The sequence below is a fragment of the Rhopalosiphum padi genome, chromosome 2 (genome assembly GCF_020882245.1).
Source record: "Rhopalosiphum padi isolate XX-2018 chromosome 2, ASM2088224v1, whole genome shotgun sequence".
Classification (NCBI taxonomy): domain Eukaryota; kingdom Metazoa; phylum Arthropoda; class Insecta; order Hemiptera; family Aphididae; genus Rhopalosiphum; species Rhopalosiphum padi.
Window position 1 is genome coordinate 89337483 of NC_083598.1, and position 19938 is coordinate 89357420.

General features: G+C 28.7%; 2 protein-coding genes across 2 annotated transcripts; both read right to left on the minus strand.

Annotated features, from left to right (window-relative positions):
* Positions 1 to 8678: 8678 nt before the first annotated feature.
* On the minus strand, positions 8679 to 12393 carry LOC132921717 (intraflagellar transport protein 70A). Its single transcript, XM_060984887.1, has 13 exons — positions 12041 to 12393; positions 11879 to 11944; positions 11582 to 11791; positions 11395 to 11526; positions 11199 to 11334; positions 10963 to 11127; positions 10628 to 10896; positions 10366 to 10562; positions 10099 to 10306; positions 9837 to 10012; positions 9685 to 9780; positions 9477 to 9589; positions 8679 to 9385 (listed from the first exon to the last, which is right to left on the minus strand). The coding sequence occupies exons 1-13, from the start codon at positions 12155 to 12157 to the stop codon at positions 9261 to 9263; spliced, it is 2010 nt and encodes a 669-aa protein (XP_060840870.1). The 5' UTR covers positions 12158 to 12393; the 3' UTR covers positions 8679 to 9260.
* Positions 12394 to 13079: 686 nt separating this feature from the next.
* On the minus strand, positions 13080 to 15441 carry LOC132919135 (protein TAPT1 homolog). Its single transcript, XM_060980481.1, has 9 exons — positions 15399 to 15441; positions 14659 to 14810; positions 14479 to 14573; positions 14303 to 14420; positions 14046 to 14181; positions 13848 to 13945; positions 13625 to 13775; positions 13268 to 13373; positions 13080 to 13140 (listed from the first exon to the last, which is right to left on the minus strand). The coding sequence occupies exons 1-9, from the start codon at positions 15439 to 15441 to the stop codon at positions 13080 to 13082; spliced, it is 960 nt and encodes a 319-aa protein (XP_060836464.1).
* Between the last annotated feature and the right edge of the window lie 4497 nt (positions 15442 to 19938).

Sequence of the window (19938 nt, forward strand, 5' to 3'; positions counted from 1 at the left end):
AAATTTGATGATCTAAAAATATATATTAAAAAAATGCATAAAATGACATTTTTTTATTTATTTATTTTATAAAATGATATTAAAAATGTATATTTTACTGTAAAAATTAATAAATATTGTTTCGATACAAATTATAATTATTATAAATTAATTAAATAAAACTATATATTATAGTCCTTTACACTCTCTATATAGTAGACACTATCGGACTAATAATGCTGTCGAACTCATATTAAATGAGAAACGGTGATACACGGGTATATAAAATAAACTTATACAATTATTTTATATATCTATGCGGAGACATGAAATTATATCAAACACGGGTTTATGTCGATTGCGATAACCATATGTACACATTACACAAGATCAGAAATAAATCCTTGCAAAGCAAATTTATTGGATCTAAGTACTGTTTTAAAATCGGCAGGTCAAACAGAAAAACCATTATCACTTCGGGAGGCAGCTACTGTAAATAGTATTTCAGGGGCACAAGAATATACCCGATGTCAATGTAAGACAAAATGCAAGACGAACAGGTGTGCTTGCAGATCGGCATCTAGAATTTGTAATTCTAAATGTCATGGAAGTTTGCCATGTGAAAATAAAAATGAGTAACTAAGTTGCAAATCATAAAAACATTTTAAAAAGCTTAAATTACATAAATTAAAATGTTAAAAAAATTCTTGTTTATTTATTGATTATTTATTAAGGTGATACTAGATTAATTAATAATTATGTTTGATAAAAGTAATATTTAAATAAGTCAGATTAAATTTAAAAAATCTGGCATCTTTGCCTACTATCGTTAGGAAATGATAACATATACTAGGCGATGATATCATTTCCTTCCGATTTTAGGAATTGTCAACATTTACTAGGAATTGTCATCATTTCCTAAATGTCAACATTTCCGGTAACATATATTATATATAATATGTGTTACACACGCACCGACGATTTATAAGTTCATAACACACTAATTATTACAAGGGCGCAATGCAACGACGTGTCAGTTAGCAACTCACGAAAACGCACAGTCAATGCAACACACTCGTTGCCACAATAAGACGCGGACGAATTATGAAATATAATTAACTACCGGTGTTCGTTTAGTTCCGTCGATAGAACCACGTGTTGATGGAGACGACTATGGCCCGGTTTTTCAATCATATTTATTCATCGAATAACATGAGTTATTCGACAGATAAGAAAAAATAGTTAATTACCGGTAACCGGTTTTTGAATGTCAGAATAAGTCTTATTCGATGAATAAACCAGGAATAAGTTATTAGGTACTTTTTTGACCAAATAACAAGTTATTCGACGAATAAATGTGTTTTCATAATATATAGCTGTGATAACACTGATAACCAAAAGTTGTATTTTGTTATTATTATAATAATACCAAACCAGTCCGTACTTCTTATACTTTACTTTTTTATAAATGAATAATGGATATATTTGGAATATTATATGAAGACGATGATCAAGAAATCGTCGAATTTTTAAGTCACCTGATTGTGGTGGTGGATGATGTGGTGACGGACCACACTACCCATCCCTGATTGAAATTCTAGCTACGCCCATGTTAAATTTGAATTGATTCAAAAGTCACAATATGGAAGATTATTCACCCCAATACTCCATAAAGTCAAAACTTCTGTATTATAAAATGCTACATCATTAAATGTATAAATAAAATAAAGTTGTTTTTTAACAACTTGAAACTATGTAAAAATCAAAATTTAAATATACGCATAATTTAAGCATAATAATGCTTAAAAAATCATCTTGTATATAAACTTGCTTATAAGCATTAAAAGTTCAAATGTTTACGAAATATATCAAAATCACGAAAATTTGCAAATAGTTTTGAAGTTTAAAATTTGCGCAGCTACGCGCTCTAACAATAATTAATAATAGAATAATCATTAAATTATTTTACGCTGTATATGGTTTCATTTTTTACTTTTCATTCCAATAAACGTGGTCATCACCAAATCTTAAACAAATTATGTGAAATAAACAGTTTTTTAACTTCTAATATCAAAAATTAAATAAAGGCCCACAAAAAAATTACGCCTACTAAAAGTTTACAACCGGGATGAATCCCTCCCCCCTTAGTTCCACCACTGCACATTTGATAAAAATCAAACATTTAATAAAATAAAAGTAGGAATATTATTATTGTTACATTTTCATAATTTACCACAGTTGTTCTATTAATTAAATTATTTAATAACAATTAAATAAAATATTTTTAAAATAACTTAACTTAATCAATCAGGAACTTTTAATTATATATTTAAGTCTAATAATTAACAAACTTTAACATAGTATTTAGATTAAAATAAAAAAATGAAATATCATAGTTGTAGGAACAAGTAGTATGCTTTTACTAGTGATTGAAATATATTTATAAAAACATAATTACAATTTAAAATAATAAATCATAAAAATAAAGCAAAACATTAGAGTAAAATGTTATAACTAGTTATCAATCTCCCCAGATTGTAGACTTTCATAAAATGCCCAATGGTTTAAATATAATACATAATTTAAATTTAAAATAATAATTCATAAAAATAAAGCAAAAAATTAGTGTAAAATGTTGATACAAAAGTGGTAAAATAAATAGGTGCTTACGAATTTACATCTCGCAGATTCCGCAATGCTCTTTTTGATCGTAACATTTTAAAATAATAGTTAAATAAATTTAATGTTTACTAATAATATGTATCGTTGATTCTAAATTAATAAAACATAATAAATAAGCAATCACGTTCTGTTGTTTATCAAATAGAATAATTATTAATGACGACCAAAAATAATAGTCTATATAATTGTCTGTGGTATTACCTAGCTACGGGTTCCTCATGGCAAAATGAATTTGGCAAAGACATTGAAGAATTGGATAAATACTGTATGTTAGTGCTGACGCTCGCCCGACGACACTATTCCCCCATCGTAATCAAAAGGTTTGAGTTTTAAATACCTAAATAGTAAACCGTTTTAAGGGGGTTGGAGCATGGTATGTTTTAAGGAGCAATATAATATGGTATTCTGTGGTAATATTTAGGCAGTTATTTTTACATGCATTTTTGAACGGTGTCATTGTGTGAGTAGTTAATGAACATTAGTGTGCGTCTGCGATCCTAGATATTATGAACGTAACTATTTTTCACTTTTATTAACGTTTGGGAAACATACTTGAACACTTACGGTGTCAGACTTATATTATAGGCCCAGGCCGAATTTTGTTTGTGCAGATTAGACCTTGAGCTAAGGAAATGTTAGAGTTGCGAATAGGTATGAATAAAATCTTTATTTAATAATACGAGTACAAGCAATGTAATGTGCAGGCAACGTAATATGTTAAAGATCAAAAAATATTGATACCAGATGCCTTCCCTAGTCGCGCAAGTCTGCCCGGGGTGGGTCTTGCTACGACGGAGGACAGACAGTGAATGTCAATGCTGGTCGTTTCGCCCGGCCTTTTATACCTACTTCATTAGCGATAACACAGGACCGGTCCGGTACAATTCACTTTGTAACAGCGATTGGCCACGGTTGAGTTAATTGCTCAGCTTTTGTGGGATATCTAAAAAAAAAAAAAATGTGTATAATGGATAATTATTAAAGGTTAAAATTTTACAAACACCAAAGAAAAATTAACGTTTTCGTAATGTGTACAATGTTTCGAACAGAGTCGTATGTCATTCAACGACGTCACAGCCACCGAATAATCGGATCAGAATCGAATCGCGCGCGTTGTCAGATCATTACAGCGGCACACGAGACGGGCAGCTCAAACGAGAGCGATACACCTGTAACGCGGAACTCTGAACGAGTCACTGGAGCTGTGCCATCTGCTCACTAGATCCGAAGTACGCGCGAATCGTCATTTCTGCGGAACGTAACCTGCCGTAGCTCTGCCCGTGTCGACAATGTCGATAACGGACAGGGAAACGGGGTTTTTACGAATATACGTTCTGTTTGGAAAACTTACTTGAACACTCACGAATAATGTATTCCTACAAATGACTGTTTATCGCGTAATACGGAAATATAAAGAAAAAAAAAAAATACACAAATATTTAATACAGACGTGACGATCAGTGTTCCCGCAAACGCAACTCTGGCAGTCTTGCGCCCGAACTGTGCCAGACTTATATAAGCCACGGAACAAAGCCAAGGTCGAATTTTGTTCGTGCATACCTGAGCTTGAGCTAAGGAAATGTTAGAGCTACGAACTAGTTATGAATAAAATCACTATTTAATAATTTGAGTAAAAGCGATATAATGTGCAGGCAACATAAAATATGCTAAAAATCAAAAAATCTCTGACAAAAAATATAGACATCAGATGCCTTATTCCTTAATCGCGCAAGTCTGCCCGGGTGGGTCTTGCTACGACGGAGGAAAGACAGTGAATGGCAATGCTGGTCGTTTCGCAGGGCCTTTTATACCCGATTCATTAGCGATAACACAGGACCGGACCGGTGTTCTGTTGCAAATAACAAGAAACCGTCGAAACCCTAATAGTGAAATAGCCAATAATCGCACAATATAAATAAAAGTTGTTTTAAGAATAAAATAATTACAATAATAATAATAATAAGATTAGGAATAAGAATAATAAAAATGATAATAATAAAAAGGAAAAGAAGAATCTAGAACCTTATCCGTGCATCTCCCCCACACCAAATGGAAAAATCTCCCCTCTCGGATAAGAAATTAAAAGTTAAAATATTAAACAATTATTTATTATGTAAAAACTTTACACGGTATTTTAAAGACTTTTCCAGAGCTTTTCCAACACGTTCTTTTCGTATTCGCGTACCTAGTTTGCGTTTCTTAGCGGTTGCGATCGCGGTAACGAGTACGACCGCCGACGACAGTCCCCCTGACATTTTTCTTCGTTCTTTTTATTTTTGCACATAGGATTGTGGACGCCGATTGATGTACGTGATATTTATTCTATTGTTATTGCTTTAATGTACACGTATATAATATACGTTTGATTCGAAGCCCATTTGTCGATGTACAATACTGTTTTTTTTTTTTTTTATTCAATATATTGCATTTCATATTTATATTATTTTTGTTGTTCTCGGTAGCTAAACTTTTACGTCATACATAAGTACTTATATCTTCAACCACGGATTGTGCTGTATACCATAAAATCGTTTCTCGACGACGTTTGTGTCGCACAATACTGTATGTCTGTATTGACTGTATTCATGTACATGGGTGTATTGGTGTATATACATATATATATACTATATAGGCAATAATACATGATAAGTTTTTTGTAGGTGTATTGATGGAGTTATTATAATAACATGTTATATATCTTTATAAATCGTAATTTAAATTATAATGTCATTGGTTGATGTGTAATAAATAAATAAGTGTTTCTTTATTTAAAAATATTTTTATATAATAAATGTAATGATTTTTGGGGATTATGGGTGGCTGAAGGTGATGTGGGGGACTTTGCTCCGCACAGTAATGTGATATTGAATGTTGTGTGGAACGCTCTTTCATCCAACATCCATTGAGTCCCTCTTCTAGTTTTTTTTCCAAATCAAACACTATTGATATGAGGATGAAGTATTATAAGATGTATAGATTATATATGTGTATATATTACTATTACAATATTTATAAAAAAAAAGGGCGAGAGATACATACACATAATTAATTATAAAGAGAAAGAGTGTTTATAAATTATAACAAAAACAAGGTTAGAATTTAAGTGATTGAAATTTTACAATAATATCAACATAAAAAACAAAACAATAGATGTTGACATCTGCAAAATATTACGTAGATTAAATTATTCATTCATGATCATCAGATACCTTTAATTCAGACAATCGGTATAAGATACTCAGCACTCACTTGATAAAAAGTTATGTAACATGCGTGTGATCGCATTTTTAAGTAAAAAAAAAAAAGAAAATTTTAATAAATATATTATAATATGCTGAAGTGCAGTCTGCGTACAAACATATCATGCCAATATCAGTCATCACAATATCACAGTAGTGTATTCAAATTCTAGTAAAATTTCAATCAATTAACAAAAAACTAACCTTAAACATATGTAAATATGTTCTTAAAAAAAATCATTGTTAAATAAAAAACGATTCATATTGTAATTTTGTCTCCGTCATAAGTTAGGATAGTTTTTATCTCGATTAATGACCTCAATATATTACCTTTTTATTATGTTTAGGGCTGTGCGATTATTTGAATAATAGATTGTTTATAAATGCTAAACAATACTCATATAATTTAGGTCAATGAAGCAAATGAGCAGTGACAACAAAATGTATTAGATACCTATTAAAGGGTATCGGAATGTTAGAAAAAGGGGACTCTTCTGAAAATCACGGTACGGAAAAAGTACTGTGATCAGATCGAGAACGAATTTATGTGTTTTAATAAAGATATACTATTGAATTTATATTTTGTTTGTTTATTTAAAGTTTATTTTACGTTAGTAGTGTTAGTACATAAACGACAGTACGAATATAACAAACTGTTATTACTATTAAGCAGTAAGCACTATTACTGTTTTTGTAAAGCACTGTTCACACGGCCATATAGGTACGGCAGAAGAAGAAACGGGCGACCGTGTTAATCTGTGTTGCCGCACCGGCGAGTCGGCGTAGGCACCTAAAAAAAAATATTGAAATAAATTGCTATTCGATCAAACAGGAAAACTTTAAAAAGATGATGTGTTACAATAATAAACTACAATGATTTCTGACGATTTAGTACGCATCGACTAGTGTTGCACTGTTGCTTAAAATTTATGTACATCAATAGTACCTATAGGCTATAATATATATTTACCTACACGACTAAATAATAAATACGCAATAATAATATAAATAAATAAATGACATTATTAACAATAATAATGAGCGCAGTAATTTTTAACTGGCCGATTTCGTGACATCATCTAAATTCGATATACAGCTATTTAGACGACATGCACTGTTATTATTTTTTTGATCGGAATATTCGTTAAATACACCTAGAAACCGATGTTTAATATAATTACTATTATATTTAATCATCATTTTAATTACATATTATATGATATAGTATACAATATAAATACATGATTCAATGTTTTTGCGCACGGTGGAGAAAGCCTCATGTTATTTTTGTTTTAATTCATAAACTAATAACGGTAAAGAGTAGAGACTGAAAAAGTGGACATTTTCGCGAAATATTTGTATTATCATCTTCAAAACTCAATTTAAAACTTACATTTGGAGCTGTATGCGCTATTTAAAAACATTTAACTTTTTTGTATTTAAGTAAAACATTTTGAAAAATGTCTAAAAGGTTAAACCATTTTTTTAAATATTAAAATTACCTTCGCACAATTGTCTTTTACAGTCGTTTGAAATTCAAAAGTCTATCACACACTGTAACATGATATATTATACATTATACATAGAAAAATGACTAAAATACATTACAAGTGCAACGTAGATAATTAAATACATTACATGGTCGAATATTACTATTAGGTTAATTATAATTTTTAACTTTTATTTAGATCTTAACCTTTTTTCTTTGTTCTATATCTACCTTAAACCTATAAAGAGTTCCTAATGAGTAAAATATGTTCATACTTTCATGAATCAATAATTATTATAATTATTGTATGTACATATTTGTAAATAACGAACAGTTAACAATAATTTTTCTTTTAAAAACAGTTTCGCGGTCCTACGCTCCGACCAGTCCAACCAGTATAAATAACTATAATAAATTAGTAATATATACGCATAGGCAGACTTTAAAAAGGGTAGTGGCATTCATATTATTGAATTCATATATTACTGCATTTAAATCTACTTTCGATAGTTCGATACCATTTATTGTTTTGTTAAAAGCAGTAATGACTCCAAACGTTCATAACTCATTGTACCGCATAATTTGTTTTTTACTATGGTTAATTTTGAAAAAATGCGTTCACACGTACAGCTAGTTACAGGTATGATTGTAAGCATTTTTAAAGTTTTAAAAACACAAGTATATACTGTGGAATTTCCAGTTTTTTTCAACCAATGATCCATTCATAAACAAATTCACTAGTAGCACCATATAGTTGCATAATATTTTGACAATTTTTTAAAAGTTTCAGTTCAGTAAATAAATCTTCTTCTGAAACCGTGGAAAATGTTATTTTTGTAGTATTTTGAGTTATATACATATAACATGAATCCATAACATCAATCAAGACAAATTTAACCTGCTTAAATCTTAAATTAATCATAATAAATTATTCAATTTCTTTTTAAATTTGCTTTAAAAAAATTATCTAAAATTGAATGAATTTAATTATTTAGGTAGATTGAGGCATAGGGCGCAGTACGCCGTATGGCATATTGCCATAATAACAATTTAACATATTGTACATTGCTACACGACCATTGTTCTCTGATTGGATTATTCAAATTTACTGCGGTTTTATTCTATAATCTTGTGCTGTGTATTTCTGTAACATAGGAATAACAATAAAACATTCATGTTTTTAATAGATAATGATTAACAATTGTAGGTATCGATTACAACAAAATAAAATACTTTAATAACTAATATATTATTACACCTAGTGCCTACTACATAAAAATCATCAGTTCAATTATTATTTATTATTTTTATACATTAATTAAATATTAAAATATTTTTTAAAAGTTGAAATTGACCATAAGGTTTATAATAATTTCTGTCATGCTTACTATTTTCATCAAATTGCTTCTCTGATAAAACGCACAATATTGTTTTAAAATTTGTATTAATATGTTCTTTATAACTTATAAGTAAATGCAACCACAATATTTAGGTATTAAAATTAAGTTATTACTTATTTCTTATACAGTTTTATTTTCAAATAATTCAGTACGATGAGCAGACTAAATTGAAAAGTAAATTATTGTAATCAACATAACATTGATTTCAAATAAAAAATGTAACTAGTTACAAAAACTTTTTAAGATAATTCATAAATTTATATTAATGACAAAAATCAATCATCTCCAGAAACTGAACATAACTATTTATATTATGTCACTGATTATAGATAAAAGCTAAAGATTATTATAACTAAATGTATATATTATTATATTTAAAATTAATATGACCAATGACTAAGTATGCGATTTTGTACCTATAGGCATAATTACATAAAATTAATATTAATTATATTATTATGCAGTTAAGCCTTAGTACTCTAACTGACGAAGTATAAGAGATTTCAAAAGCCTTGCTTCACAGGTCACATTATTTAACTCTTTTTTGCTAGTCGATTCCTCTTCTTCGGGCATTGTCGCCACCTCTTTGCCATGAACTAAAAATGTAAGTACATAATAATAAATATATTTAAATTTGTTTGATTTTATATATTTGAAATACTATATAGTATATTTTGTTCAACTTACATTCACATTGGTTTAGAAACACTAAGCATTCATTATAAAACGAATCTCTCATGACGATTATGTGTTTTGTCATGTTTTCAATCAATGACAACATACATCGTTTAGCATAAAACCTGAAACAATGTAGTTGAAAATATTAAAGCTATTAAAATATTTTAATATGGATACAAAATGTGTGTAAGCAAAATACTTATAAGTTTTAATCTACCATGTGTCCATTCCCAGTTTTTTATTATAAGGTTCTAAACTTTTAATAACTCTTGAAATCCCAAATTCATAATTTCCTTTTGAGCAGTACAATGTTCTAAAAATCAAAAATATTTAACACTCAGCAAAATTATTAAAAGTTATATATTTTACCCAATAACTAGATTGACTATACAAAGATGAAAAACTTTTTTTTCGGGCTCTTGATAGTATAGTCGCTCTTCTTCCTTTTCAATTTTTCTCATTAACTCTTCAGCTTCTTCATTCTGTGCAGTCATTATATGAGACACACAAAGATTGGCCAATACGATGGCACTCACTGAAAGAATCTGAAAATTTATATTAATCATATTATATTCAGTTTAATTTTTTTTAAAGATTAGATAAATATTTTTTAGTAAGTAATAGTATTTACATTATTGTAATTTTTTTTTACAATTGGTTCATAAAATGCAATAGCTTCTTTGAATTTTTCTTGCATAAATAAAACATGTGCTACGTGTAATCGCCATGTATCATTTTCATTACAGAATTCAACAGACTTATAAAATATGGTTTCTGCTTGAGCATAGTTTTCTAGATCCCAATAGATTTTTGCTTGGGCCATTGTGACCGGTATAAATCTACAAAATATTTAAATGTAAATTCTAAACAAATGAGTAATTAAGAAATTTATGTATACTTTTCAAGAGTGTTTTCATAATCAAGTAAAGCACTCTTAGCTCTTTTATCGTCTCTGGCTTCCCTCGATTCTTGTACTGATCGTGTGGCTTTACGCAAAGAATCAGCTAATTTATTTGCCATATTGTCAAGTTTGCGATATGCTTCATCAGGCGAAGTTTGTTGTGCAATAACAGCATCCACAAATTCTCGTATGTACTAAAAACAATATTAATAAATAATATATTAATATATATACTCATAATATTCATAATAGTTTTTACATTAGATAGATATTTGTCCTTGACTGGTGAGTATGTTGATATAACGTCAGAAGCCAAATCATGGTATCCGTGTTTACAGTATAAAATCAAAAGATTTTGTAACGTTTCTTGTGGATAAGTTGACTGCTGCATGAGGAATTGTAATTTATGGAATCCTTGTGTGGGTGACATATCCACCGAACACAATGCCTGGTTGTGCAATGTGACAGAGTCCAGTTCTTCTTCCCATCTTGGTGGCATATCAGTCATAGCTTCCCTAGCACTATCAACTGAAAATAAACCGTTATGATCATACACTAAAACTAAATATTATTTATAAATATTTTCTTTTTTACTGTCATTCTTTTCAAACTGGATTGCAGCTTTCAAATTGAATGCTTCAATCAGGGCTGATTCATGAAGCGTCAGAGTGTTACCGACACTACGGACTTCAATTCCTTCAGTTGTCATGCCAATCCCTAGTTCAGGGTGTTCTCTTATGCCTCTATCAATAATATCACCTTCGAGTAATGAATAATTTTGAATAATTTTATTAATGATGGTATGTATTTTAATATTATTAAAAAACAACCTATGTGTTTTAGTGATGAGGTGAAATCCTTTAGTTTGTAATAGCATAATGCAACACTGTAAGACAAATGAGGCCTGTAACCAAGCATTGTTTGTGCGTTTAAAAATTTCTGTAATGCTTCTTCATACCGGCTTTCCTGAAAAGATTATTTTGAAAAGATCAGTTCTTTAACAATTTATTGAAATTACCAACATGCCTTGTAGAGTAGGCATCCATAGTTTATGTCTGTGTCCGGATCATCATTAAGACCAGAATTGGTTTCCAACAAAGACCGTGCACCTGCTATGTCTTCCATGCCATATCTAATTGCGGCTGTTAGTTTTCGAACCTAACACAGAAAACAGTGAAAATATAAGTATCATAATTGCTTGTATTGACTATACTTTGTTTTCATAACCACTCGTAGTAATTCCATTCGCTGCTCTTAAAGCATCTTCATATCGTCCAGCAGAGTAAAGTGATTGAGCATGTTGTAGCTTATAATCAACTTCCTGTGGCCACAGTGCGGCCAGCTGTTCATATATTGTTGATGCATTTTGAAAGTCATCGGTATAATAGTAGCAGTAGGCTAATAAAGATAAGCCAGGCCTTGTCTGAATGCATTTAAAATTAACAAATTCAAATTTTTATAAATATATATGTACATATTATTTTATTATAATTCATTGTAAGAAATTTACATTTCTATTGTTATCCGACATGTTATTAATGATTTCAATAACATCATTATATTGTTTTTCTTTGATCTACACCATAAAAAAATAAAAAAATTGTGATTATATTGTGTAATAATATTAAAAAAAATAAACTTTTTTTTTTATAGTTTTATTTATTGGATTTACCAATGTGTAAATAACCGCAGTGTAGTTACCATCAGCAATTTTTGACATTTTAACTAAATTTTTATAGAAAATAATCAACAGTACAATAGTAAAACAATAAAAATTAAAACATAACATTCAAAGTATATGAACCTTACATAATATAGTAAAACATTATGGGGGAATTCACAAATGTACATGGTAACATAGTAAGTTGCTATGGATACTACGTCATAACAATGGTATAATAAATACAATTTTTAGGGTTTGTTATGTTATCACTTATTTAGTTAACAATAATTTAAAAATAATAATATTCCCTTTCGCAGTCTTGTTTAACACAGAATATGAAAATAAAAAATTGTTATTTATGTATTCTAAAGATTGTTCAAGCAGATTTCGTACTCAGTGTATCAGCATCGCGGATCATGGATAAGTTTAAATCAGAGTCACTATGCGTCAAATCTGATTCCATAATGTCTTCTAATATTTGTGTATTAAGGCATGCCTCCTTTATATCGACCTATTAAATATTTAAAATTAAAATAAATAACTGATATTTATTTTTCTTTTTAAAACTTATTGTATAGTGAAATATTAATAATAAATAAAAATAAGCTTTTTAAAGTTTATTTTTAAACTAACATTGCTATTAGCAAACATTGGTGTAGGTCCCAATGGCGGCACATCAATTAGTGGTGAAGGTTTATTTTCTTTGTTGTCACTCCAAGACTGCTTTTTACGGATTGGTGGTCTCATTGGACTAGTTGCCATGTCTTGACAGCTTATGCCATTTATAATATGATGATTTTTTATTAGAGACTAAAAATAAAATAATATTAATTTTAATGTGAGTGGATTAATAATTTTTGATGTAAATTAACATTTTCACAAACCGTTTTATGAAGATCTATCAATTTGCAAGCTTTTCCAAGTATATAGACAAGATTTACAATTTTCAATGTGACTAGACATGTAAATGTAAACAATAATAGAATTATGGAAGCTAGTCGTCCATCAATGGACACGCATCTAGTTAAAACTTTAATCATAACCACTCCTAGTGGAATCGGGATAAAGCCCATTCGTCTTGCAACCAAATCTGAGTGATCAGTGAATGCCTGTAAGACAAAATGGTTGAATTAAAAATAAATTCAATAAATCGGTACACTATGAATAATAACCTTTTTATGGCGAGATTGCGCAGTGTCATAAGCAAAGCTCAATAAATAGTCACTGTATACTGACAAGTTTATTTCATTAAACCTAGTAATGAATGCATGTTTTGTCCAATCAATTAACATTTCTGATATCATGACATAAATGCAGTCAAGCATTAACTCCCAAAATGATTCTGAAACAACATAATAAAGTAAAATATTTAAAAAAAAAACAATAAAAAATAAATCTAATTCATAAAAATAAGCTAAAACTAAAATTAAGGTAATATAATAGTATAATAATATAATATTTGATTGCAATATAATACAAAACAAATTTAATTTTTTTGGAAAGATAATTTTAGACATTAATATTTTTCTCTTAATTTTTCTTCCTATATTAAACTTAATTCTTGTCAAAGTGAAATAATTATTAAATACTAACCACTAGTCCATTGATATTCTTTCATTGTTTGCACTACAACTATTAGTAATAAGATGAATAGATGAAATCGTTCACGAACATCACTGCATGATAATTGGAACAAGTTTGTTTTGTCAAACTTTTTGAAAACGCTTCCTTTTAACTCCACAAACTAGTTATAATTAAAAAACAATTTAGAGTTATAATATTTGCATTCACAATAAAATATTAAGATATACATTACATTATTGGACATCATGATTGCTAGTAATGCCTTGTGACTAGAATTAATGGCAACATTCAATGTGGTAGCTTGGCATAATACTAATATGCTGTGTAAAACTGATATTGAATATTAAGGAAAATTTAAAATATGTTTTAAGACATTCATTGTGTTAGGTATATTATATTTAAATATTTGAGTTATTTTTTAAAAGGATACAAACATAGAAAACAGCAATGATAAAATGTGGTAAAACGCCAAAGTGTTCACGCCGACTAGTTTTAGGTTCAGTAGCAGTCCAAAACAATGCATCTAAAATGTCTTGGCCAAATGACGAAAATAACCTGTCTCCGACCTTAAATTATAAAATATTATAAGTATTTAAATATTATGTAGTAAACCAAAAGCAATTTGATAGTTACCTCTAACATATTAAAAAATATATATAACTTAATAACCGATTGGCTTTTAATTACATGATACATCATTGATGTATCACATGGCAATAACATCATCGAACATGATATTAGTACAGCCATCTTTAATAAGTCGCATGTTTCCGCTGCAGATAACCGTTTGTTTTTATGTTTCTTTCTAAAAAAACAGTACAATACAATTAAAATAATTAAAAGACAGCTTGAAGAATACTTACTTAAATTTTGATAAGGAGCTACAAATTAATGATTTTAATGCTACTAATGCTCGTAATGGCAGGAATGTATAAACAAATAGGAATGAATCTGCACACTGAAATTACAACATAATTAAGTAAAATCTATAGAGTACCTAGTCAGCTATATGATATGTTATTCAATAAATAAAGTTTGCTCACCTGACAAAAGCCATAAAACATGAATCGTTCTACTTCTAAGGGTATTTTCATAAAAGTATACACTTTTTCTCTTCTGTCTGAAAATTCTTTTTCGTCATTTTCTAAAGAATAGCCACGTTTAAATTCTACACGGATAAAATCCCATAAGGAGGCTAAAAAAAAACAAATATTTTAAAATTTATTTTTATTGTTCAAAAGTAAAAAGTCAACCTCAATGCAAAATAAGTACATTTGGTGACTACAGGGGCCTTGTGTTTACTTGGTGGTATTATATTATAAAAAATATTCAAATATTGGTATCCATTCTTTACACCACAGATGGTGTAACATTTATACAAAAGTTTTAATTGAATTTTTCTTTTTTTAAGAAATAGTAGATAAAAACAGTTAATTAATTTGACTGATTGGTCCATTACAAACAAGTATTACAAGAAACAAAAATAACGATAATCACAATTAATGTAATTCGTTCAAATTTGAGTGCGGGAGTAGAATCTTTTAAACTGAATAGATATATAGTACAATCAATAATACATGATCAAGGAAAACTGGAGAAGGAATGGGTAGTTCCAATTTTCTAGTATTTCAGGTAGGTACCTAGCATTTAAAAATGTCACAAGGGCTCTCAAGTTGTAGATACTGACAGAAAATACCGTTGAGTACTGCGAGTTTCAAAATACGAAAGAGTATCGCAAGTCTGGGCTGTTCAATTCAAGGAGGGTTGAGTGGCGAACACGTACCCGAGTTGTTCGATTTCTTGGTGGCGATCTCGGCTTTGCCCATTTCGATAAATATGATAAAAACTCGCCGCCTCTTCGGTACCGGCTCAACGCGACAAGACGACAGACGAGTGATGAAGACAACACTCTAGTGCGATGGCGACCGGGTGACTACAGAGTCAAACGACCCGCGCGGTATTATGTACAATATCGTCATTATCACCGTCGTGGTCCGAACCGGAAGTGTCGCGACAAATTCTTCTATTCAGCACTTTAGAGCAGCTGTGACATGCAACTCTAAATTATAATAATTGGTCAGTTGGCAAAGACCAATCTTAGTGACAATTGGCAAGTCAACATTTGAATCGGTAGGTATTCATATACGAATAATAATATAATATATATAAATATAATAAATTATAATCTATTTTGTGATACACTGATACCACAGATATATCAAAAATACTAGATAGTCGACATGGAAATGATTTTGAAGCCGACAAAATGGCTGAATTCTCTTATCTAAGAGGTGAATGTTTACATTTTCACAACACTGATTGTGTTATCATTGTTATCAATTTATCATAATATGAATTATTAGTTCTGAATTTCTGACTTTCTAAATTCATGATTTTTACAACTTACTTAAGTCTGAAATTCATACCTACTATTAACTTTAGGCTTATCAACAGTTATGTGAATTATTAATAAGTACTTATCTACTTTATAAAGTACCAATTTGTCATGCAAATACTAAATATTACATTTATAAAAAATAAAAATGTGTTTAAATACATCATTTTTAAATACATTTTTAAAAAACAATAATTTAAAAATCAATTATTATTATTGGAATAGTTAAACAAAAATTATATATACATTTATTATTTTTGAAATACTATATTCCTAATTTATTTACATTTTTCAAAGTAAGTTTTAATGAAGCAAATGTTTTTTTAATATTTAAGTATAGATAAAAACAAATAAAAATATTTAAACAATCAATCAAGTGTAATATATATATTAATATTTGTGGGTAATACAGTGAGTTCCGCTTAATGTGATTACATTGGTTCAGATAATTATGATTCTATAAAACATTTATTGATTTTACAATGATGTGTGAATTTTTTTTTTTTTTGTGTCTGTCATCACGTTTTAGAGTAGTAATAAATAATGCTTCGATTTTCGACTTCAGCCCCTCTTTGAAAAGGAAAATTCATCTAGATGGTACTTTGGGGGGGGGGGGTCAAAAGTAAAAAATTTCCAGTACTTTTCAAAAGCGTCGGGAAAAACCATGAAAAAATAACGGAAAAACGTAAATTTTTACTTATAACCACTTTTCGACAAAATCGATATTTTGATTTTGCTGTAACACGAAACGAATCATTGTAAATACTTGAAATTTTCACCAAATGTTTATATTATGGTTATCTATTTACGATTAAATTTTCAAAATATTTTGACCTTTTTTAAGCTATTTATAGACAATTGAATTTTCGACTTTTCCAAGTTTTTTTTCTTAAAATGCCGATAAAAAAAATTTGGCTATCCAAAAAATCTTTAAAATTGAATACAAGGTTTAATATAAGTTGTACTTATCGTAGTAAAAAGTAAAGTTCAAATGTTTACGAAAAATATCAAAATCGCAAAAATTTGCTAGGAATTTTGAAGTTGAAAATTCATAAAATTTTTGTGATTTATATTTAAGGTTCAAAAATCCAAAACAAGGTTATCCATAAGTTTTTCTTCAAATAACTGTAAAAAAAAATTCCAGCGTCAATATAGAAAACATTTTATGAGCGTATGAAATTTAATTTTTTACAAAATCGCGTAAAATTACGATATATTACAATTTAAATACAGGTAATAATATAATATATACAATATTTAAGGATCTACATAATTTCATTTTTATATTAGCCCGAAATTAAAATCCATATGACCATATTCAATTAATGTAATATGATATATATATATATATTTTAATTATTTAAAATTAAATAAATAATTATGTATGTACTTGTACCTATAACTTTTGGAACAACTGAAAAGTATCGTTTTCGGTATATTTTTGAATAGCTACTTTTAACTTTTTCAAAGCAATTCTTGATTCTTCTTAGTGAAAGTTTGAAATACCATTAAAACTATAAGAATGTTCTTAAAATACTTAAAAATGATTCAATTATCCAGTACTTGGTGATTCTAATAAAAGGTTAATTTAAAATTTAACATTACTTTACATTAGTAACATAAGATCTGGTTTGGGATTTTCAATTTTGATTCCAATAAACAGTTGATTCTATAAACTAAATGTACGCTGAACGCGCGTTTGAGACGTTTCTATGAACGTCTCACCCCCTACACATTGAATACTATAAGTGATATTCCGCGATGAAACCCGTGTCTCCGAAACCATCGTCGTCTACCGTAATGATTAACCGATGCCGCTTGACCAGTCACTGTCCCGATCTATTGCCAGCGACCAGACGGTTGTTGCCTGTTGGATATAATGCCGGCCGCACGGATTTACACGGACCTATTATTTCGGTTACATATTATAATATATTTGTTAATTTATAAACATTTTTATAATTTATTTCAAAATCTAAACAGATAAATCATTAAATGTTAATTTTAATCATTCGTGTTGTACCTACATAAATTGTCGATAATTTATTTAGCTTTAATATTGTTGTGTATTTACTAATAAGCATCGTTTATTGATAGGATTCCTGTCCCTATATTAGTTTTAGTGTCTTACTATTATCTGGGCATACTAACGTTACAGTATTCCATTCGCCTGGTGCATATATCCAAGAATTTTTTGTAAAACGTTATTTAAGTTTTTACGTGTTTTCTACGGGTCAATAAATAATTGAACTTCACAAGTGGCATGGGTGTTTCTGATTATAATATTATGTGGATTAAATATTGTTATATCTAATGAATGCCTACACCTACATATCATATAATCTTGGTGTGTAAAAGTTACGAATTTTTCAGTCTTGACTTATTGCCAGATATTCATTTGATAGTTCAATAAAAATATAATTATTGTTTTATATGGGTACCTACTGGAAAAGTGTTGTGTGATATTTAATATAATTATCGACCCCACACGAAGGAATATACATATAGAATAAATTAATTACGTATCCATCAAGTTTAAGGAAATATTTAATAATTTTAAAAAATCAAGGATATTATTTATTTTTTCTGGATTTTGTAGGATAGATAGATGATGCTTAGGAAGTATTTTTTCGATTTCTTTTAGCTAATATATTATTGTTTTTGGATTAATTATTGAAGAATTTAGTTATCCATTTTGGCCCTAAATTATTGACTCAATCTCCCGATTAAATTCGGCCAATGTTATATTTAATGTTGTATTAATGTCTGCGAAATGTCTATCGTTTGTATATTGTATATATGCTATTATTAACATCACATATTAACTGATCTAACGTTGTTTTTAATTTAATAGTATTTTCATTTATTGCTGTAGTTACGTTGTTAAAAAAGACTGGATTATGCTTGTTTGAATAATAATTAAACCTAATGTAGTTTTATTTTGTCCTGTGTGAGATTTTATTTTTTCGTTAGTTTTGGTTTAATCGTCTTCGTTCAATAACCCAAAGGCCCATTTTTCAAAAGCACCTATTTTATTTATTAAGCCTCTTTTGGCTATTCTATGTGTTTTAAAATTATTATAAGTGTTTAATCTTTTATTTAGTTGTGCAACTGTATTATTTATGAGACGCTAAACTGTTGACAAATTTCCGAGAAATTTCCTATAGATTTTGCTTTACGAAATGTCATTGTTTTATTATTTATTTTGATTAAATCGTTATATTTAATTTCATAGTTTGTGAATCATTAGTTGGCTTAAAAGGTTATTAACTTAAAAAAGTATCTGTTGTTAACTTAATTTTTGAAATGTACTCGTAGTAAATTCCTGAACTTTCTATTTTATGGCCCATGTATTTATTATTCTCTATTTCTGCTATGACAACTATTAAAGAATTAAAAAAGATTCTCATAAAGTTGGAAAGTTTATTGTAGACAGTGCTGATACTGCTGGTTTTTCTGCTGCTGCTTTGATTCGCTGTCCGGACAGCAGTATTTGATAACGCGATGGATTATACCTATAATAGTAATTATAAATTGTACAAAGTTAAAATTTGAAATACCATGGTATATATTTAAAATATGTAAAAGATACAAAATAAAAAATTGAACATTATTACATCACCTCATCACCAATCACCATAACTAACCAAATTTTCAAAAGACTGCAGCAACAAAAACGTACCCAATTCAATTATATTATTGAATAGTATACATCTTGTGAATTTGTCCCTTCCTCACTATACGAGCTATGACTTGGCATATTTTTTTATGACTTATGCCCTTGGCATTCTGACTTATGACTTTTCTGATATAACATATATAACTATTATATAACATTATATTATCACATGTCTTTTGTATAAGAATGAGGATATTGTGTATATCATATTTCATTATTATTGATTTTATTTAATGTTTAAAATAAAAA